General features: G+C 44.1%; 1 protein-coding gene across 6 annotated transcripts; it reads right to left on the bottom strand.

Annotated features, from left to right (window-relative positions):
• Positions 1-3,874: 3,874 nt before the first annotated feature.
• SFR1 (SWI5 dependent homologous recombination repair protein 1) lies at positions 3,875-10,020 on the bottom strand. 6 transcript variants are annotated; one of them, XM_063670233.1, is made up of 5 exons: positions 8,126-9,170; positions 7,485-7,593; positions 7,192-7,313; positions 6,158-6,568; positions 3,875-4,760 (listed from the first exon to the last, which is right to left on the bottom strand). In XM_063670233.1, the coding sequence occupies exons 2-5, from the start codon at positions 7,513-7,515 to the stop codon at positions 4,569-4,571; spliced, it is 756 nt and encodes a 251-aa protein (XP_063526303.1). In that variant the 5' UTR covers positions 7,516-7,593; positions 8,126-9,170; the 3' UTR covers positions 3,875-4,568. The 6 variants fall into 6 exon arrangements, with proteins under 6 accessions (XP_063526303.1, XP_063526305.1, XP_063526304.1 ...); XM_063670235.1 differs by lacking the exons at positions 7,485-7,593; positions 8,126-9,170 and adding an exon at positions 9,959-10,020; XM_063670234.1 differs by lacking the exon at positions 7,485-7,593 and having other exon boundaries at positions 8,961-9,061.
• Positions 10,021-14,422: the final 4,402 nt, after the last annotated feature.

The following is a 14,422-nucleotide window of genomic DNA, read 5'->3' as shown; positions in this document are numbered from 1 at the left end:
AACAGTATGGCTTTATGCATAGGAATTAAAATAATAGGATCTATTCCTGGGCTTCAAATCTTGGCTCTGCCATTTGAGTTTTAAATAACCACTTAATTTTGAAATAACTATCTTATATTTCTTCTTCTTTAAAACTGGAATATTCTAGTTTTTTAAAATTAAAAACAAGTGCTATGTTGTATTAGCTCTCATTTTTATAAGTAAAGCTCTCATAGTCAGTGGTTTTTAATAAATGCATCCCATTAAATTCAACAGAGCAGCTGCTGTGCTGTTGGAACCTCAGCACCCAGTCAATGCCTTGGAAATCCCCATTACCATGCCCCTAAGCTTTCCCAGAACCAGAGTCTCACTGATGCTGTATTTCCCACAAGTGGATATATATGGGTGGCTCCAGGTGATATGCCTGTCAGCAGGGGGCAGCTGCAGCCTCTGAGATCTGGAGAAGTACCATAATGACCTACCAAAATGCCAGCACCACCACAAGGGGCAACATTTCCCCTGCCACATTTAGGCCCCTGGTTGGCAGCAAGCAGTGATAAGAGGCTGGCTGGTAAGCACTAGAACAGTAGAAGTCCACAGGGGTGCCCATCTAGGAATCCCAGTGCCAGAGGCGGCTCATATGAGGTCTGGGCCAGTCTCCTCAGATTCACAAAGGCCAACGCCACAGGAATTTGTGTATGTGGGCAGGGTAAGAGTTTACTGGCATGGCACTAACAATTAGAATGGACACAAAAGCACGGCCCTGGCGTCTCCTGCTGTGCCAAACATTCAACACTGGTTAGATTATGTGGAGGGACTGGACTGAAAGTGGGATGTACTTGAGGGGGGTTCAGAGGAGTGCTAAACTAGTAGGGAAGGGCTTTTGAAAAAGCTAAGTAAAGCTGTTTTAACACTTAAAAGGACCCAAAAGCAGAAATCCAGAAAGCTCTTAAGAATGACTAGCAACTAAAACCAGGAAGCCACTAATCCATAAAATTCTCTCCTATCACCTCTGCCTTTCTCGGTAAGCACACTCACTGCCCTTAAGCATGTCAGCTCTGCTGCTTCCAGGTATATATACAACAGCCGCAGTCACAAAAAGAGATGGGCTTTCTTTTCCTGAGCTAAATTCCAAATTTTCAGAGACTGGCCCAGTTTGGGTCCTATCTCCATATATGGCCAAAATGATAGGTACAACTGTATAACTTGGCAGCAGAAACCCAACCCTGTGGAGGTGGGTTCATAAATAGAATAAACAATCTAAATTTAACCCATTTCAGAGATGAAGCTAGAAAGGCAAACAAATGCGAAGAACCTTATATGATACCTTCATGTGGGTGGGAGATAAGGAAATGTAGTTTTATAAGAAATAGATGGTTTAGCTGGGTGCGGTGGCTCACGCCTGTAATCCCAGCACTTTGGGAGGCTGAGGCAGGCAGATCACCTGAGGTCGGGAGTTCAAGACCAGCCTAACCAACATGGAGAAACCCCGTCTCTACTAAAAATACAAAATTAGCCAGGGTGGTGGCTCATGCCTGTAATCCCAGCTACTCGGGAGGCTGAGGCAGTAGAATCGCTTGAACCCCGGAGGTGGAAGTTGCAGTGAGCCGAGACTGTGCCATTGCACTCCAGCCTGGGCAACAAGAGCGAAACTCTGTCTCAAAAAAAAAAAAAGAAGAAGAAGAAATAGATGGTTGTTCTGGGAAGTGAGGAGCGCCTCTGCCCGGCTGCCACCCCCTATGGGAAGTGAGGAGCGCCTCTGCCCGGCCGCCCACTCTGGGAAGTGAGGAGCGCCTCTGCCCGGCCGCCCACTCTGGGAAGTGAGGAGCGCCTCTGCCCGGCCGCCCACTCTGGGAGGTGAGGAGTGCCTCTGCCCGGCCGCCCCGTCTGGGAGGTGAGGAGCGCCTCTGCCTGGCCGCCACCCCGTCTGGGAGGAAGTGAGGAGCACCTCTGCCCGGCCGCCCACTCTGGGAGGTGAGGAGCGCCTCTGCCTGGCCACTCCGTCTGGGAAGGGAGGAGCGCCTCTGCCCGGCCACCCCGTCTGGGAGGTGAGGAGCGCCTCTGCCCGGCTGCCACCCCGTCTGGGAGGAAGTGAGGAGCACCTCTGCCCGGCCGCCCCATCTGGGAAGTGAGGAGCGCCTCTGCCCGGCCGCCACCCCATATGGGAAGTGAGGAGCGCCTCTGCCTGACCACTCCGTCTGGGAGGTGAGGAGCGCCTCTGCCCGGCCGCCCCGTCTGGGAGGTGAGGAGTGCCTCTGCCCGGCCGTCACCCCGTCTGGGAGGAAATGAGGAGCACCTCTGCCCGGCTGCCCCGTCTGGGAGATGAGGAGCACCTCTGCCCGGCCGCCCCGTCTGGGAGATGAGGAGCACCTCTGCCCGGCCGCCCCGTCTGGGAGGTGAGGAGTGCCTCTGCCCGGCTGCCACCCCGTCTGGGAGGAAGTGAGGAGCACCTCTGCCCGGCCGCCCCCTCTGGGAAGTGAGGAGCGCCTCTGCCTGGCCGCCACCCCGTCTGGGAGGAAGTGAGGAGCGCCTCTGCCTGGCTGCCACATCTGGGAAGGGAGGAGCGCCTCTGCCCGGCCGCCACACCGTCTGGGAAGTGAGGAGCGCCTCTGCCTGGCTGCCCCATCTGGGAAGGGAGGAGCACCTCTGCCCGGCCGCCACACCGTCTGGGAAGTGAGGAGCGCCTCTGCCTGGTCGCCCCGTCTGGGAGGTGAGGAGCGCCTCTGCCCGGCCGCCCAGTCTGGGAAGTGAGGAGCGCCTCTGCCCGGCCGCCCTGTCTGGGAGGTGAGGAGCGCCTCTGCCTGGCCGCCACCCCATCTGGGAGGAAGTGAGGAGCGTCTCTGCCCGGCCGCCCCGTCTGGGAAGTGAGGAGCGCCTCTGCCCGGCCGCCCCCTCTGGGAAGTGAGGAGCGCCTCTGCTCGGCCGCCCCCTCTGGGAAGTGAGGAGCGCCTCTGCTCGGCCGCCCCGTCGGGGAAGTGAGGAGCGCCTCTGCCCGGCCGCCCCGTCTGGGAGGTGAGGAGCGCCTCTGCCCGGCTGCCACCCGGTCTGGGAGGAACTGAGGAGCGCCTCTGCCCGGGCGGCCCCGTCTGGGAAGCGAGGAGCGCCTCTGCCCGGGCGGCCCCGTCGGGGAAGTGAGGAGCGCCTCTGCCCGGCCACCCCGTCTGGGAGGAGAGGAGCGCCTCTGCCCGGGCGGCCCCGTCTGGGAAGCGAGGGGCGCCTCTGCCCAGCCGCCCTGTCTGGGAGGTGAGGAGCGCCTCTGCCCGGCTGCCCTGTCTGGGAGGTGTACCCAACAGCTCCGAAGAGACAGCGACCATCGGGAGCGGGCCATGAGGACGATGGCGGTTTCGTTGAAGAGAAGGGGAGGAAGTGTGGGGAAAGGAAGGAGAGATCAGATTGTTGCTGTGTCTGTGTAGAAAGGGGTGGGCATAGGAGACTCCATTTTGTTCTGACTAGGAGAAATTCTTCTGCCTTGGGATGCTGTTGATCTATGGCCTTTCCCCCAGCCCCCTGCTCTCTGAAACATGTGCTGTGTCAACTCAGGGTTAAATGGATTAAGGGTGGTGCAAGATGTGCTTTGTTAAACAGATGCTTGAAGGCAGCATGCTCTTTAAGAGTCATCACCACTCCCTAATCTCAAGTACTCAGGGGCACAAACACTGCAGAAGGCCGCAGGGTCCTCTGCCTAGGAAAACCAGAGACCTTTGTTCATGTGTTTATCTCCTGACCTTCTCTCCACTATTATCCTATGACCCTGCCATATCCCCCTCTCCGAGAAACACCCAAGAATGATCAATAAATACTTCAGAAATTAAAAAAAAAAAAAAAAAAAAAGAAATAGATGGTTGTTTCACTAAATGATGAATATGAGAAACAAATTTGAAGAGACAGGGAAGAATATGGTTTTGGACATATGAGTTTAATTACCTGCTAGATTAGCAGATGGAAATATGTGGTAAATGGATGGAAACAAGGTGCATGAACTTAGGAGAGAGACAAATTTTTAAACTTCAGGGTTTAGACATTCACCAGATTGGACAATTTTTAACATTTAAAATAAAACTTTTTGTCATAAAAAACAAAACAAATGTATTAAAACTAGTTTCCAGAACTGCCCAAATGACTTTTTAAACATGATTTAAATGTCAAGTTTTCTTTGACAAATCTATCCAAAATACTAATTTTCCTTTTAGAACTTAGTTTATAATTTATATATTAAAGTGCCCATAATTGATATTCATCGAGATACCTTCCTCTGAGCCCTAATGGTTTTGGGAGGCCTAGGCGGTGGATCACCTGAGGTCATAAGTTCGAGACCAGCCGGGCCAACGTGGTGAAATCCAGCCTCTACTAAAAATGCAAAAATTAGCTGGGCATGGTGGCGGGCGCCTGTAATCTCAGCTACTCGGGAGGCTGAGGCAGAAGAATTGCTGGAACCCGAGAGGCAGAGGTTGCAGTGAGTCAAGATCGCACCATCGCACTCCAGCCTGGGTGACAAGAGCGAGACTTAGTCTCAAAAAAAAAAAAAAGTGCCTAAGTATCTTTTAATTAAGTTGTCATTCTCAAAGATATTCTGGAGCAAAAATCAGGAATTAAACATCTATAAATTCTTCTTCACTTCTGTTATAGTGTAGCAATTTATCATCTAACCCATAGTGGTCTATCAATTGAGTAAGGCTTAGTTTCTTGTTCTCTTCAGACACAGCTGACCGCAACTCATAAAGCAACAGCTGGCTACAGCTTCTCCACTTCTTTATTAACAACTGTAACTGAGACAGATCATTCTGAAACAGAAAAAAAAAACCATATGTATGTCAATAACTAGTCATGCTAGTTCAACTTAATTAAAGTTGTTAAATTAGTGGATGTGCAGGTTTAAAGGCCAACATACACAGGGATGAATGGGACTTCTATCTAGGAAAAAGTAGGATGGTCATATGTAGAATGGTTACAATGTCACTCAACTTGAGTTCTATGGCTATTTTGTTGGCTTAAGCTCTGGGCCATCCTTATAAGGGAAAAATCAAATCATTAAATAGGGCCAAAACTATGTCAAGAATAATACAGGGAAAAATCTACTGTATTACAACTGTACTTTTTTAAAAATGACACTATGCTTTCCACTAAATGTTGCTATGAACCTAAAACTGCTCTTTAAAATTACAATATTCAAGTTAAAAATATTTTTTTAGGCTGGGCATGGTGGCTCACACCTGTGATCCCAGCACCTTAGGAGGCCAAGGTGGGAGGACTGCTCGAGCCCAGGAGTTCAAGACTACACTGTGCAAAATAGCAAGACTCTATGTCTACAAAAAATAATTTTAAAAAATTAGCCAGGTGTGATGGCACATGTCTGTAGTCCCAGCTACTAGGGAGGCTGAGTTGGGAGGATCACTTGAGCCCAGGAGTTCAAGGCTGCAGTAAGCTATGACTGCACCACTGCCCTCCAGGCTGGGCAACAGAGACCATGTCTCTAAAAAAATAAAGAATAAATAAATAAAATATATTTTTTCAACATTCAATACTCCTAAATTTTATTTTTTAAAAACCCTAAAATTTCAAGAGAACAAATGAGATACACTATCCCATCACTTATTCCACATAATTCAGGGAAAATGAGCTGCTGCATATATATGAATTTTCCAGGTAATAAAGGTTATTCTCCTTCCAAGTACCCAAGTTCTATTTAATTCAACCTATATGGGTTGAAATCTAAAATATAATATATATATATTTTTTTTTCTCAAATAAAATGGCTGAATCACATTAATTATTTGGGGGAGACACAAGATCATTACTAAAAATACCTTTTATTGTACTCTACAGCCCATTTTTAGTTTTACTAATTCACTGTCAGCTTTCACTTCTGTTCCTGTTGTACTTGCATCTAACATTTAATACTTCTAATATTGCTGTGGGCTAGAAACTAGAGAGAAAAGTTTAACTGCATATTAAATAAGAGCTGAGATTCTTAAAAAGTTTTACCTGGTGTTTAAGGGCCTTTTCTACTCTAAATCTGGAGTTGAATTAAAGTTGTTGGAAGCCAGGTTTCTGAATATTTGGCTTATGGCTTATTATGGTTAAAAAAAACCCAAAAAACCTTATTTTCTATTTTTGAAATTACTTTCCTGCAATTTATGTAAAAATAAAAATTATGCAATGGTCCTGAAATTCTTCTCACCTTTGATCTATACATTTTGACTAGTTTTAGCCTCCGAAGAAGGTCTTCTTTCTCCTGAACCTGCTTCACCAATTTGGCTTTTTCATCGTTTAATCTTTGTTTAGGAAGCTTCTCATTCACAAACTCATTTTGGAGAGCACTGCATGATCCAGAATCAAGTGACTGAGATTCACAGACATTGAGATTCTTCAAAGTATTTTTCAAATTTGTATTTTCTTCAAATTCACCGTCTATGTGTTTAAAACTTTCTTGAAATTCCAAACAGTTTTCCTCTGTGGAAGATGCTGGTTTCTCTGAAAAGGTCTGATCATTTTCTTCACTCTCTACTTTAAGACGTTTCACCACATTGTAACGGGAATTAAATGAAAATCTTGTTTTCCTTAATCTTTCTCTAAGTGTTGCACTCATAGGCTGTAAAGAGCACAAAACATTAAAAATGTGAATCAAGAAAAACATTCTTCATGTCAATAAATCACCAGAAATAAAGGCCTTCCATTTCTATGCTAGACACCACTAGATGGCTTTCTGACTCCACATCTAAAGAAGGCATCACAAAATGGCTTTAATTTCAGGAAGCTCCATTTGTTTTACTTCCTTTTTACTTCAGCAAGATCAACACCTTTCTAAAAGTGTTGAGAGGTTTATCCCAGTAATCAAGGAACATTTGTTCAGTAACAAGCACATGCCTGATAGTACTCCAGGTGCTTCAGAATTACAGAGTAAGGAAAAGACCTAGACTCTGCCACTAAAGACCTTCATAATAATATTGCACAGATTCAAACTTTCTCCATTTGGAGTATTGTAATAACCTAATCTGAAACTGAAATGAATTGATTCAAGAGGAAAATATGGAAGGGGGCTGGTGGGTGTCATATATGTCACCTTAGAAGAAAAACAAAATTACTTAATAAAATGTCTACTTATTTATGCTATACATTATGTTAATTAACAACCTTCCGTAGAATTTAAACCACCACTGCCACAATACTTAGAAACACAGAATGGATCCACTGGAAGAACAAAGATTTTCATACTTGTTTTCGTGAACTATTTGTATAGGGAGATGATGGATTCGCAGAGGCCTGAGGAGTGCTAGGTAAAACCACAGCTGAGTCTGACGGACTTTCCATCTTGAAAGTGAAATCTTGGTTTTTCTCTAAAAAAGAAAAATTATAAAATAAGAATCAAATTAACCACACCTCTCTATAGTCGACTTTTATCAAATAATATATTTTAATGGTGTACAAAGCATCCACAAGTAAGCCAGATATTTCTTCTAATTTCACTTTGTAATTCATTCTTGCTCTTTTTGCAGTTTTCCATTTACCTTCCCACATAGGGACCACTAAGTTTTTCATGACACATCAACCAGCTAGTATCTCATAGTCACAAGACTCTCCTTGTTTTCGTCTCATCCACCAAAATATATTCAAATTCTGCCTTGGAAGGAGGGAAGAATAACAGCTTTAGATAATCAGGAATTCTTTATTATGACAGCTTCATAATTCAAGAAGATATAGCCGAAACCTTGACTCAAAAACAATAGGACCTGAATGTCACCCATCCTGAACTCTACAAGCTGTGACTAGAACCCGTTACCCTGCCGGCCCGAGGCATAAGAAACACAGCGGAGATGCACTTACGCCCGTCTGTAGCCTTTTAGTTTAAGCAGCAAATAAGGACTGAAAAGGAGAGAGGACTGAAATTGCTTCCTCCGACAAAGGCATCAACTTTTGAGGGGCAAACCAGGGGCGGGAGTCGTCCCCTCCTTCCCCCCATTGCAGAAAGCCCACTAGTTCCCCGGAGACCCCAGGCATAAGGTGAGATTGAGTTCCCCAGACCCGGAAAGGGAGCTCAACTCGACTCCACAGCCAACTCCTGGGGAAGCCCAGGTGTCAGGGATCCCCCTTCCCCTCAGCTGAGTACCTCCCTCCGCCATTCCCAGCGAGAGCAAAAAAGCGCGCGCACCTGCGGCCGTAAATCGATCCTGCGGCAGGGGCGGGGCCGTGCGGTAGGCGGAAAAGACGCGCAATTGGCCAGATTGACTGACGCGCGAGGCGCCGCTTCACTCAGCGACTCAGAGCTGCGGGACTGCGCGCGCGCCTCCGCCAGCGAGCGGTTGGGGCGGGGCTTGGCCCACACGATGGGCGGCCGAGACGCATGATTGGCAGAATTAACCGGTGCGCGCGGCTCTCTCCGCCCAGCGCCCGGGAGCAGCGGGAGTGCGCGCGCGGCCGTGATCCGCTTCAGGTCTTCGGGGCGAGCGAGGCTGAGCTTCGTAATGTCAAACCAATCCTGAGGGGGGCGCGCTTCCGTTCGCGGCTTCTGTTGCCTTATTTTCGACCGCCTTCCCTTCGGGCTTCCTTGTTTTTGTGCGTCTGTGAAGTGCGCCAGAAAGTGCCTCCCCCAACCCCCGCCAGCCCGCCGCCTCCATTCTCTGGCTCCAGTCAAGTCTCCTCTCCCCGCTCATCACAGAAAAGGCTTTTCTCAGACGTGGCGCGGCCAAAAGCCGCACGGCTGGCTGCTTGTTAGATTTACAGCTTGTGGACTCCCCAGAGGCAGAGACCACAAAAGAACAGCGTTGGGTTCCAGCGTTTTGGTTCCAGGGACCACAAAAGAACAGCGTTGCGTTCCAACCAGCGTTGGGTTCCAGCGTTGGGGTCCAGATTTCAAACATGTTAGAAATCTATCCGAGAGTCCCGGCACTTTAGCTGAGCTCATCGCTAGCTTTTTTGGCTGCCGCAAACTCGGCGGTCCCGTCGCTAGGTTTTTTTTTGTTGTGAACAAAAAACCGTTTCTGTACCTCAGTATTCAGGCTCCTTAGCGTGACCTCAAATCTTTTCCTCAAATCTGAGGGAAAATGTAGCCCAAGGAAATTTGTTGTGGCGCAACACAGGAAGCAGAACAATCACTATATGAGATTGTGTCGGTCCAAAATTCACGTTTGAGACCGATAGGGCCCTTGCCGGCCACCGGGCAGCAGCATCCTCAGTCGAGAAAATCCCCCCTCCCCACCGCCGTTTCCAGTGTGGCGAGGTTCTGTTGCTATGCGACGACAAAGTTAGCTACATTGGGTGGAGCACTGGGTTTAGGGAAAGAGTTGAGTAACTTCTGAGTCACGTGGAGGTTGGGAATTTCCAGGGGCCAGTGTTTTCAGTCCTCTTATTGAATGGCCATTTTAAACATTGATATCGTCTCTTTACTATTAATAACATCTGACAATAATGGCTTAGAAGTGGCCAAAAGGGAGTTACCTGAGTCTTAAGCAGTCAGGTATAATAATTACAGAACCTGAGGACTACCTAAGGGAATGATTAGGGGCGTAGACGTTACAGTCAAATTGTCTAGGTTCAAATCCTGGCACCATACTTTATGTGCTTCTTAATGAGGTGATTCTGTGCCTCAGTTTCTTCATCTCTTAATATGGGATTAGAGAATTAAATGAGAACTGGTGAGAGGCAGCTGGAACAGAGCTAGGTATCTAGGAAGTACTCAGTGGTTATTTTATATATGCAAGTGTATTCACCATTCCCTAATGGATTTAAGGGAATGTATTACCTTCAGTTTCACCCCTTGATTTATCTCCCACCCCCAAAAAAAGCACATATGTTTTTAAAAGATGCTGTGATCTGTAAGATCCCACACAATATAAACCATAAATAGCAGAAAATGTAGAGCCTCACATATGATTAATAATACATATTTCACTCCTAAAATTTTTTAAAATTACATAAGTTAACCCCAAGGAATTTACAAAGTGGAAGAGAGAACTCATGATTTTGTGATAAAGGTGTTACTCACCTCACCAAGCTGCAGGTCTCAGTCTGTACATTTATTTCTCCCTTTACTCATTCACTGGCATCAGTTAATCTTAAAGAAAAAGCAGAATGATTTGTCCTGACACTGGAAGCACAGTGCAGACTCTGCATATTCTTTATACCTCCCGGCATAAGGGCGAGTTGTTTTTATGAGTCTCTAAAATCAGCTGCTCCCAAATCCTTTTACCATTACAACCTAAGCTTAGAGCTGTGTTTTTCCTGGCTGCAGAAAGGAAAACAACATTTTGCCTTGCAAATGTTCTGACTTGCTTATTATGTGAACTGGTATCTTAAAATAAGATTGTTTGGCCAGATTTTCAAAGAACTTCAGAACAAATACTCAGAAAAACCTGTATTTCAGAAATGTGCATTTGTTGATCTACATCGCTGGCTTTCATGCATTATTAGAACTGAATTATCTCCCTATACATAAGTTTGTATTTTACTTAACCTTTTCACATAACAAATTGGAAACCCAGTTTCCTCTCGGTTTCATGTCGGAGATCTGGAATATAGCCCCTATACTTTTAATTGTACCTTTAGATAAAGCATAGCGTACATTTCAATGTCTTAAGTCACTTGAAATCTATTAGCCTGTGAAGACTTTGGTGTTTCTGACACAGGACACTGTATGTTTCGTATGAAACTTTTCAGGCAGGAAAAAATACTGGCCCAGTGAGCCAGGAAGCAAAGACTCCTTACCCTACCATAGAGAACAATTTAAGCAATAGAATCCAATAATAATAGTAATTAATATCAACTTAAGTCAGGCTTTCCTTGTGTTTTAAAATTTCTTCAATACCCAAGGCTACTGTTGGCTACTTTGTTACTCATCAGGGAGTGGTAAAATGCTTCGTTCTTGTCTGTAATTATTGTTGGTGGGATGATGATATAGACCTAAAATCTTTATGAGGTTTTTAAAAAAATTTTTTTTATTCTTATTCTTGTCTAATGGCAAGAAAAGAATAGTAGTCTCTCAGTCTCTCTCTCTACCTATACAAAAAAGCACAAACACACGTACTTTTTAGCCACAATTAAAATGTTCATTTTAATTTTTAAATTCTCAGCTTTAGTATTTTTTTTTAATCTTAACAGTAGTCTCAAGGTAACCTAAATTATATTACCATAGACTTTTCTGTATTGACAAAAATTTTTGTGTCATGTGGACATAACTAGTACCCATAGGTTTTTTTTTTTTTTTTTGAAGAAACCAATACATAGGCCGGGCGCAGTGGCTCACGCCTGTAATCCCAGCAGTTTGGGAGGCCGAGGCGGGCTGATCACAAGGTCAGGAGTTCAAGACCAGCCTGGCCAATATGGTGAAATCCTGTCTCTACTAAAAATACAAAAATTAGCTGGGCATGGTTGTGGGCGTCTGTAGTCTCAGCTACTTGGGAGACTGAGGCAGGAGAATTGCTTGAACCTGGGAGGCGGAGATTCGGAGATTGCAGTGAGCCGAGATCACACCACTGCGCTCCAGCCTGGGCAACAGAGACTCCTTCTGAAAAAAAAAAAAAGAAACAAAGATAAAAATATACGCTTCTGAAACTAGGATTAAAATTCACTTGGGTGAGGAATTGTGTAAAATCCACATGATTCACTTGATTTATAATGTCCATTAGGACAAATTAAACAAACTAAATTTAATACAAATTTATAACACAAGAAAATCTGCCAAATTCTCTTAACTGACTTTCAATACTTATGACATTTGTACAAAAGTTGAAAATGCCCTTCAAAAACTCTTCTCTGGGTTTCTCTTGCCATGAATTCAAGTCGCATCTTATAGACCTATCCATGGTAAAGTGATATTTTAGTGCTCTGTAATTTCATAAATTTCTCTTTGAGAATAATTGACAAATATTTCTATTTTTTTCTCTATTACCTTAACGATCTCACATGGAATTCCATAATGTGTAATGGCTGCACTTGCAGAGACTTTGTTACCAAACATTGACCTTTATGATTTAACTATTTCATATTCTTTAGCCAAGATATGCAAGAGAGGGTTTTATTTTCAACTTCAAGAGAAAAGGGCCCTTGACATAGCTGTTAGGCATGCCGGAGCAATTGCCTCACTGAGTAGGGTGGTTACTTAGAACATGGAGATACGGAGAGGATCAGTATTATTAGCACAATGAAACCTTTCCATCACCAGCAGCTAGAAAATGTATCAATAACTAATATTCAGGACAATGTACTAAACAAGAACCTAAAAAGCTCCCTTCACCTGAATTTCCTGTCCTTTTATTCTCCCAGATCTGGCATTTTGTCAAATCCGTTAGAGACTAGAGAGGCAATAGTGTCTATGATTCACTGCTGTTATTGGGTGTGTTCCCTTGGAGAAGAATAGAGTGATTCAGGTTAGATTAATAATGGTGAGGGAGAAGGTAGGGCAAGTGGGTGAAGGGGGAGGGATAGTGGCATAGGAGTTAGATTCTTAAAAGGTAATGGGAATAGAAGTACTGCTCAGGGCCACGTTCTTCTCAGACTCTTTATTAAATGTCACTCCTTCATTTATTTGGAGGAAAAAAAAAAGCATTACATGTCAGCAAATCCTTAAGCAAGAGAACATGTCTTTTAATCATCTTTAAACACCTTGAAGTTTGAGAAAACAACCCCCAAGATAATTTCACAGTATTGAAATCTGTTCAAAGTGCCGATAAACAAGTCAACTCAGTTTTCTACCCTTGCCTCTCATTCCTGTTTCAGTCTTGAGGGTATAAAAGGTTTCTTCTTGGTGGTATTTTTTAGATGGGGGAGCAAGAGTGTCTAAAGGTGCCAGGAAAATAAGGAATTAAGAGACCATATTCTAGGATACTACTGATCTTCGTGCTTCTGCTCTTCCACCTCTTGGCAAACTTTGATGATAAGTATAGTAGTAGAGAAAATCTGTGAATTTAGCCTAACCAGAAATTTTCTGGCTCACGTCAGGAGATGAGAGCTAGATTGAAGTTTAATCCCTTTCCCACCACTCTACCAATCAGGAGAAAACACTAAGTCTCCACTCCCAAAGGCAAGGTAACATTACATTAACACCATCAACCTTTAGGAGCAGCGTCAAACCCGCTGAATGCAGAGCCCCTGACCAGGACGTCTGAAGCCCCCATGAGGACCAGGTGGAGAGGCATGATCAAAGACGGGCGAGGTGGCTTGAGCAAAGACACCTCTTTATGGATCCTCTCCCTTCCACCTCCAAGATTGTGTCGAATGCTCATGTCCCCCATACCGTGTCTAAATTATACCACTTGTCAGTGACAGCAACATCACTCAGCTCTCCACCTCCATGACACATCTGTGGCTACCAACATAAAATGTATAAAGTTGAATGATGATGCTGGTGATCCTCAATTGGCAAGTGATATTATTACTTTTTGATACTAAAAATATGTCTTTCTTACAGATACTAAAAATATGTCTTTCTTACAGAAACAGGGTCTTGGAAAAGAAGTATAGAATAAAAAATCATTCACTCTGACATAGTCCTCTAAGATTTCACTCAGCTATTTAGACTTTATTAGCGCAAGATTAAGACAGATAATACTTTTCCTTCAACAATGTAAACCTTTAATTCAAACCTTTCCAAACTGTCCCACCCCACAAAGTTTCCCCTTATGTTCCACTCTGGTTGTTATATCATCTATCAAGCACATTATCTAAGCTATTTTTCACTTGATTTAAGTACTTACTTCTGAATCAACTTGTCCTCTTCTTACAGCCACTTTCAAACCTTTCTTTTATTATTATTATTTTAATCAAGAGAAGGGTGATTTAAACAATTGTTTTCTAACACTCCCTACTACATGGGAATGATGGCTTAATATATCTCCATTTTGCTATTTACTCCCTTTCTTCTGCTCTGGTATGACATGAATCTACACCCTTTTATGAATGCTGGATATTGAAAACACGCCTCTGTTGCTGAAGGTCTGGTGTGAAGGGAATTCATACTAAGCACAGGAATAACACCCACCAGCAAAGATGGTCTTTAGGATGGTCAGGCTTTTGGAGGCCTGTCATTTGGCAAACAGCATCCCATGATACCAAAGAATACAGGTTTGGGTTTTGGAGGCCAGGCAACTAATCACGTCCACATTTGTTAAGCAAATTCCTATGAAACTATAAGGTACCGATAGGTTAAAAAAAAAAAAAAAAAAAAGCAAGCATTACTACAGGTTGGCATTGTCTGAAATGCTTTCGTAGTCTAACTCTGGAGAATTAAAATAGAGATTTTAAACCTGCATGTACAAGTTTAGGATTTTTGTAAAGCTGCCAAATCTTTAATGTAACAATAATTAGCATAAAGCTTATGCAATTAAGTTGCCCTGAAAAGAATGAGTTTGAATCTTTTGCAAGATGTCTCTCTTTTTTAAAAAAGCAGTTTTACCAGTATGTATTATTTTCACTCAAAGCTGTTTCCCATGGGTTTTGAAGAGATGTAAAGCTG

Source organism: Pongo pygmaeus, chromosome 8 (assembly GCF_028885625.2).
Source record: "Pongo pygmaeus isolate AG05252 chromosome 8, NHGRI_mPonPyg2-v2.0_pri, whole genome shotgun sequence".
Lineage (NCBI taxonomy): Eukaryota > Metazoa > Chordata > Mammalia > Primates > Hominidae > Pongo > Pongo pygmaeus.
This window is presented reverse-complemented; position numbering and strand designations above follow the sequence as displayed.

Coding starts and splice junctions, on each gene's coding strand:
- SFR1 (XM_063670233.1), bottom strand. CDS start 7,515: ATGAAAAACTTAGTGGTCCCTATGTGGGAAG. Junction 7,314..7,484: donor AGTGGTCCCTATGTGGGAAG/GTAAATGGAAAA, acceptor TTTCTTTTTTAG/AGAAAAACCAAGATTTCACT. Junction 6,569..7,191: donor CAAATAGTTCACGAAAACAA/GTATGAAAATCT, acceptor TGCTCTTTACAG/CCTATGAGTGCAACACTTAG.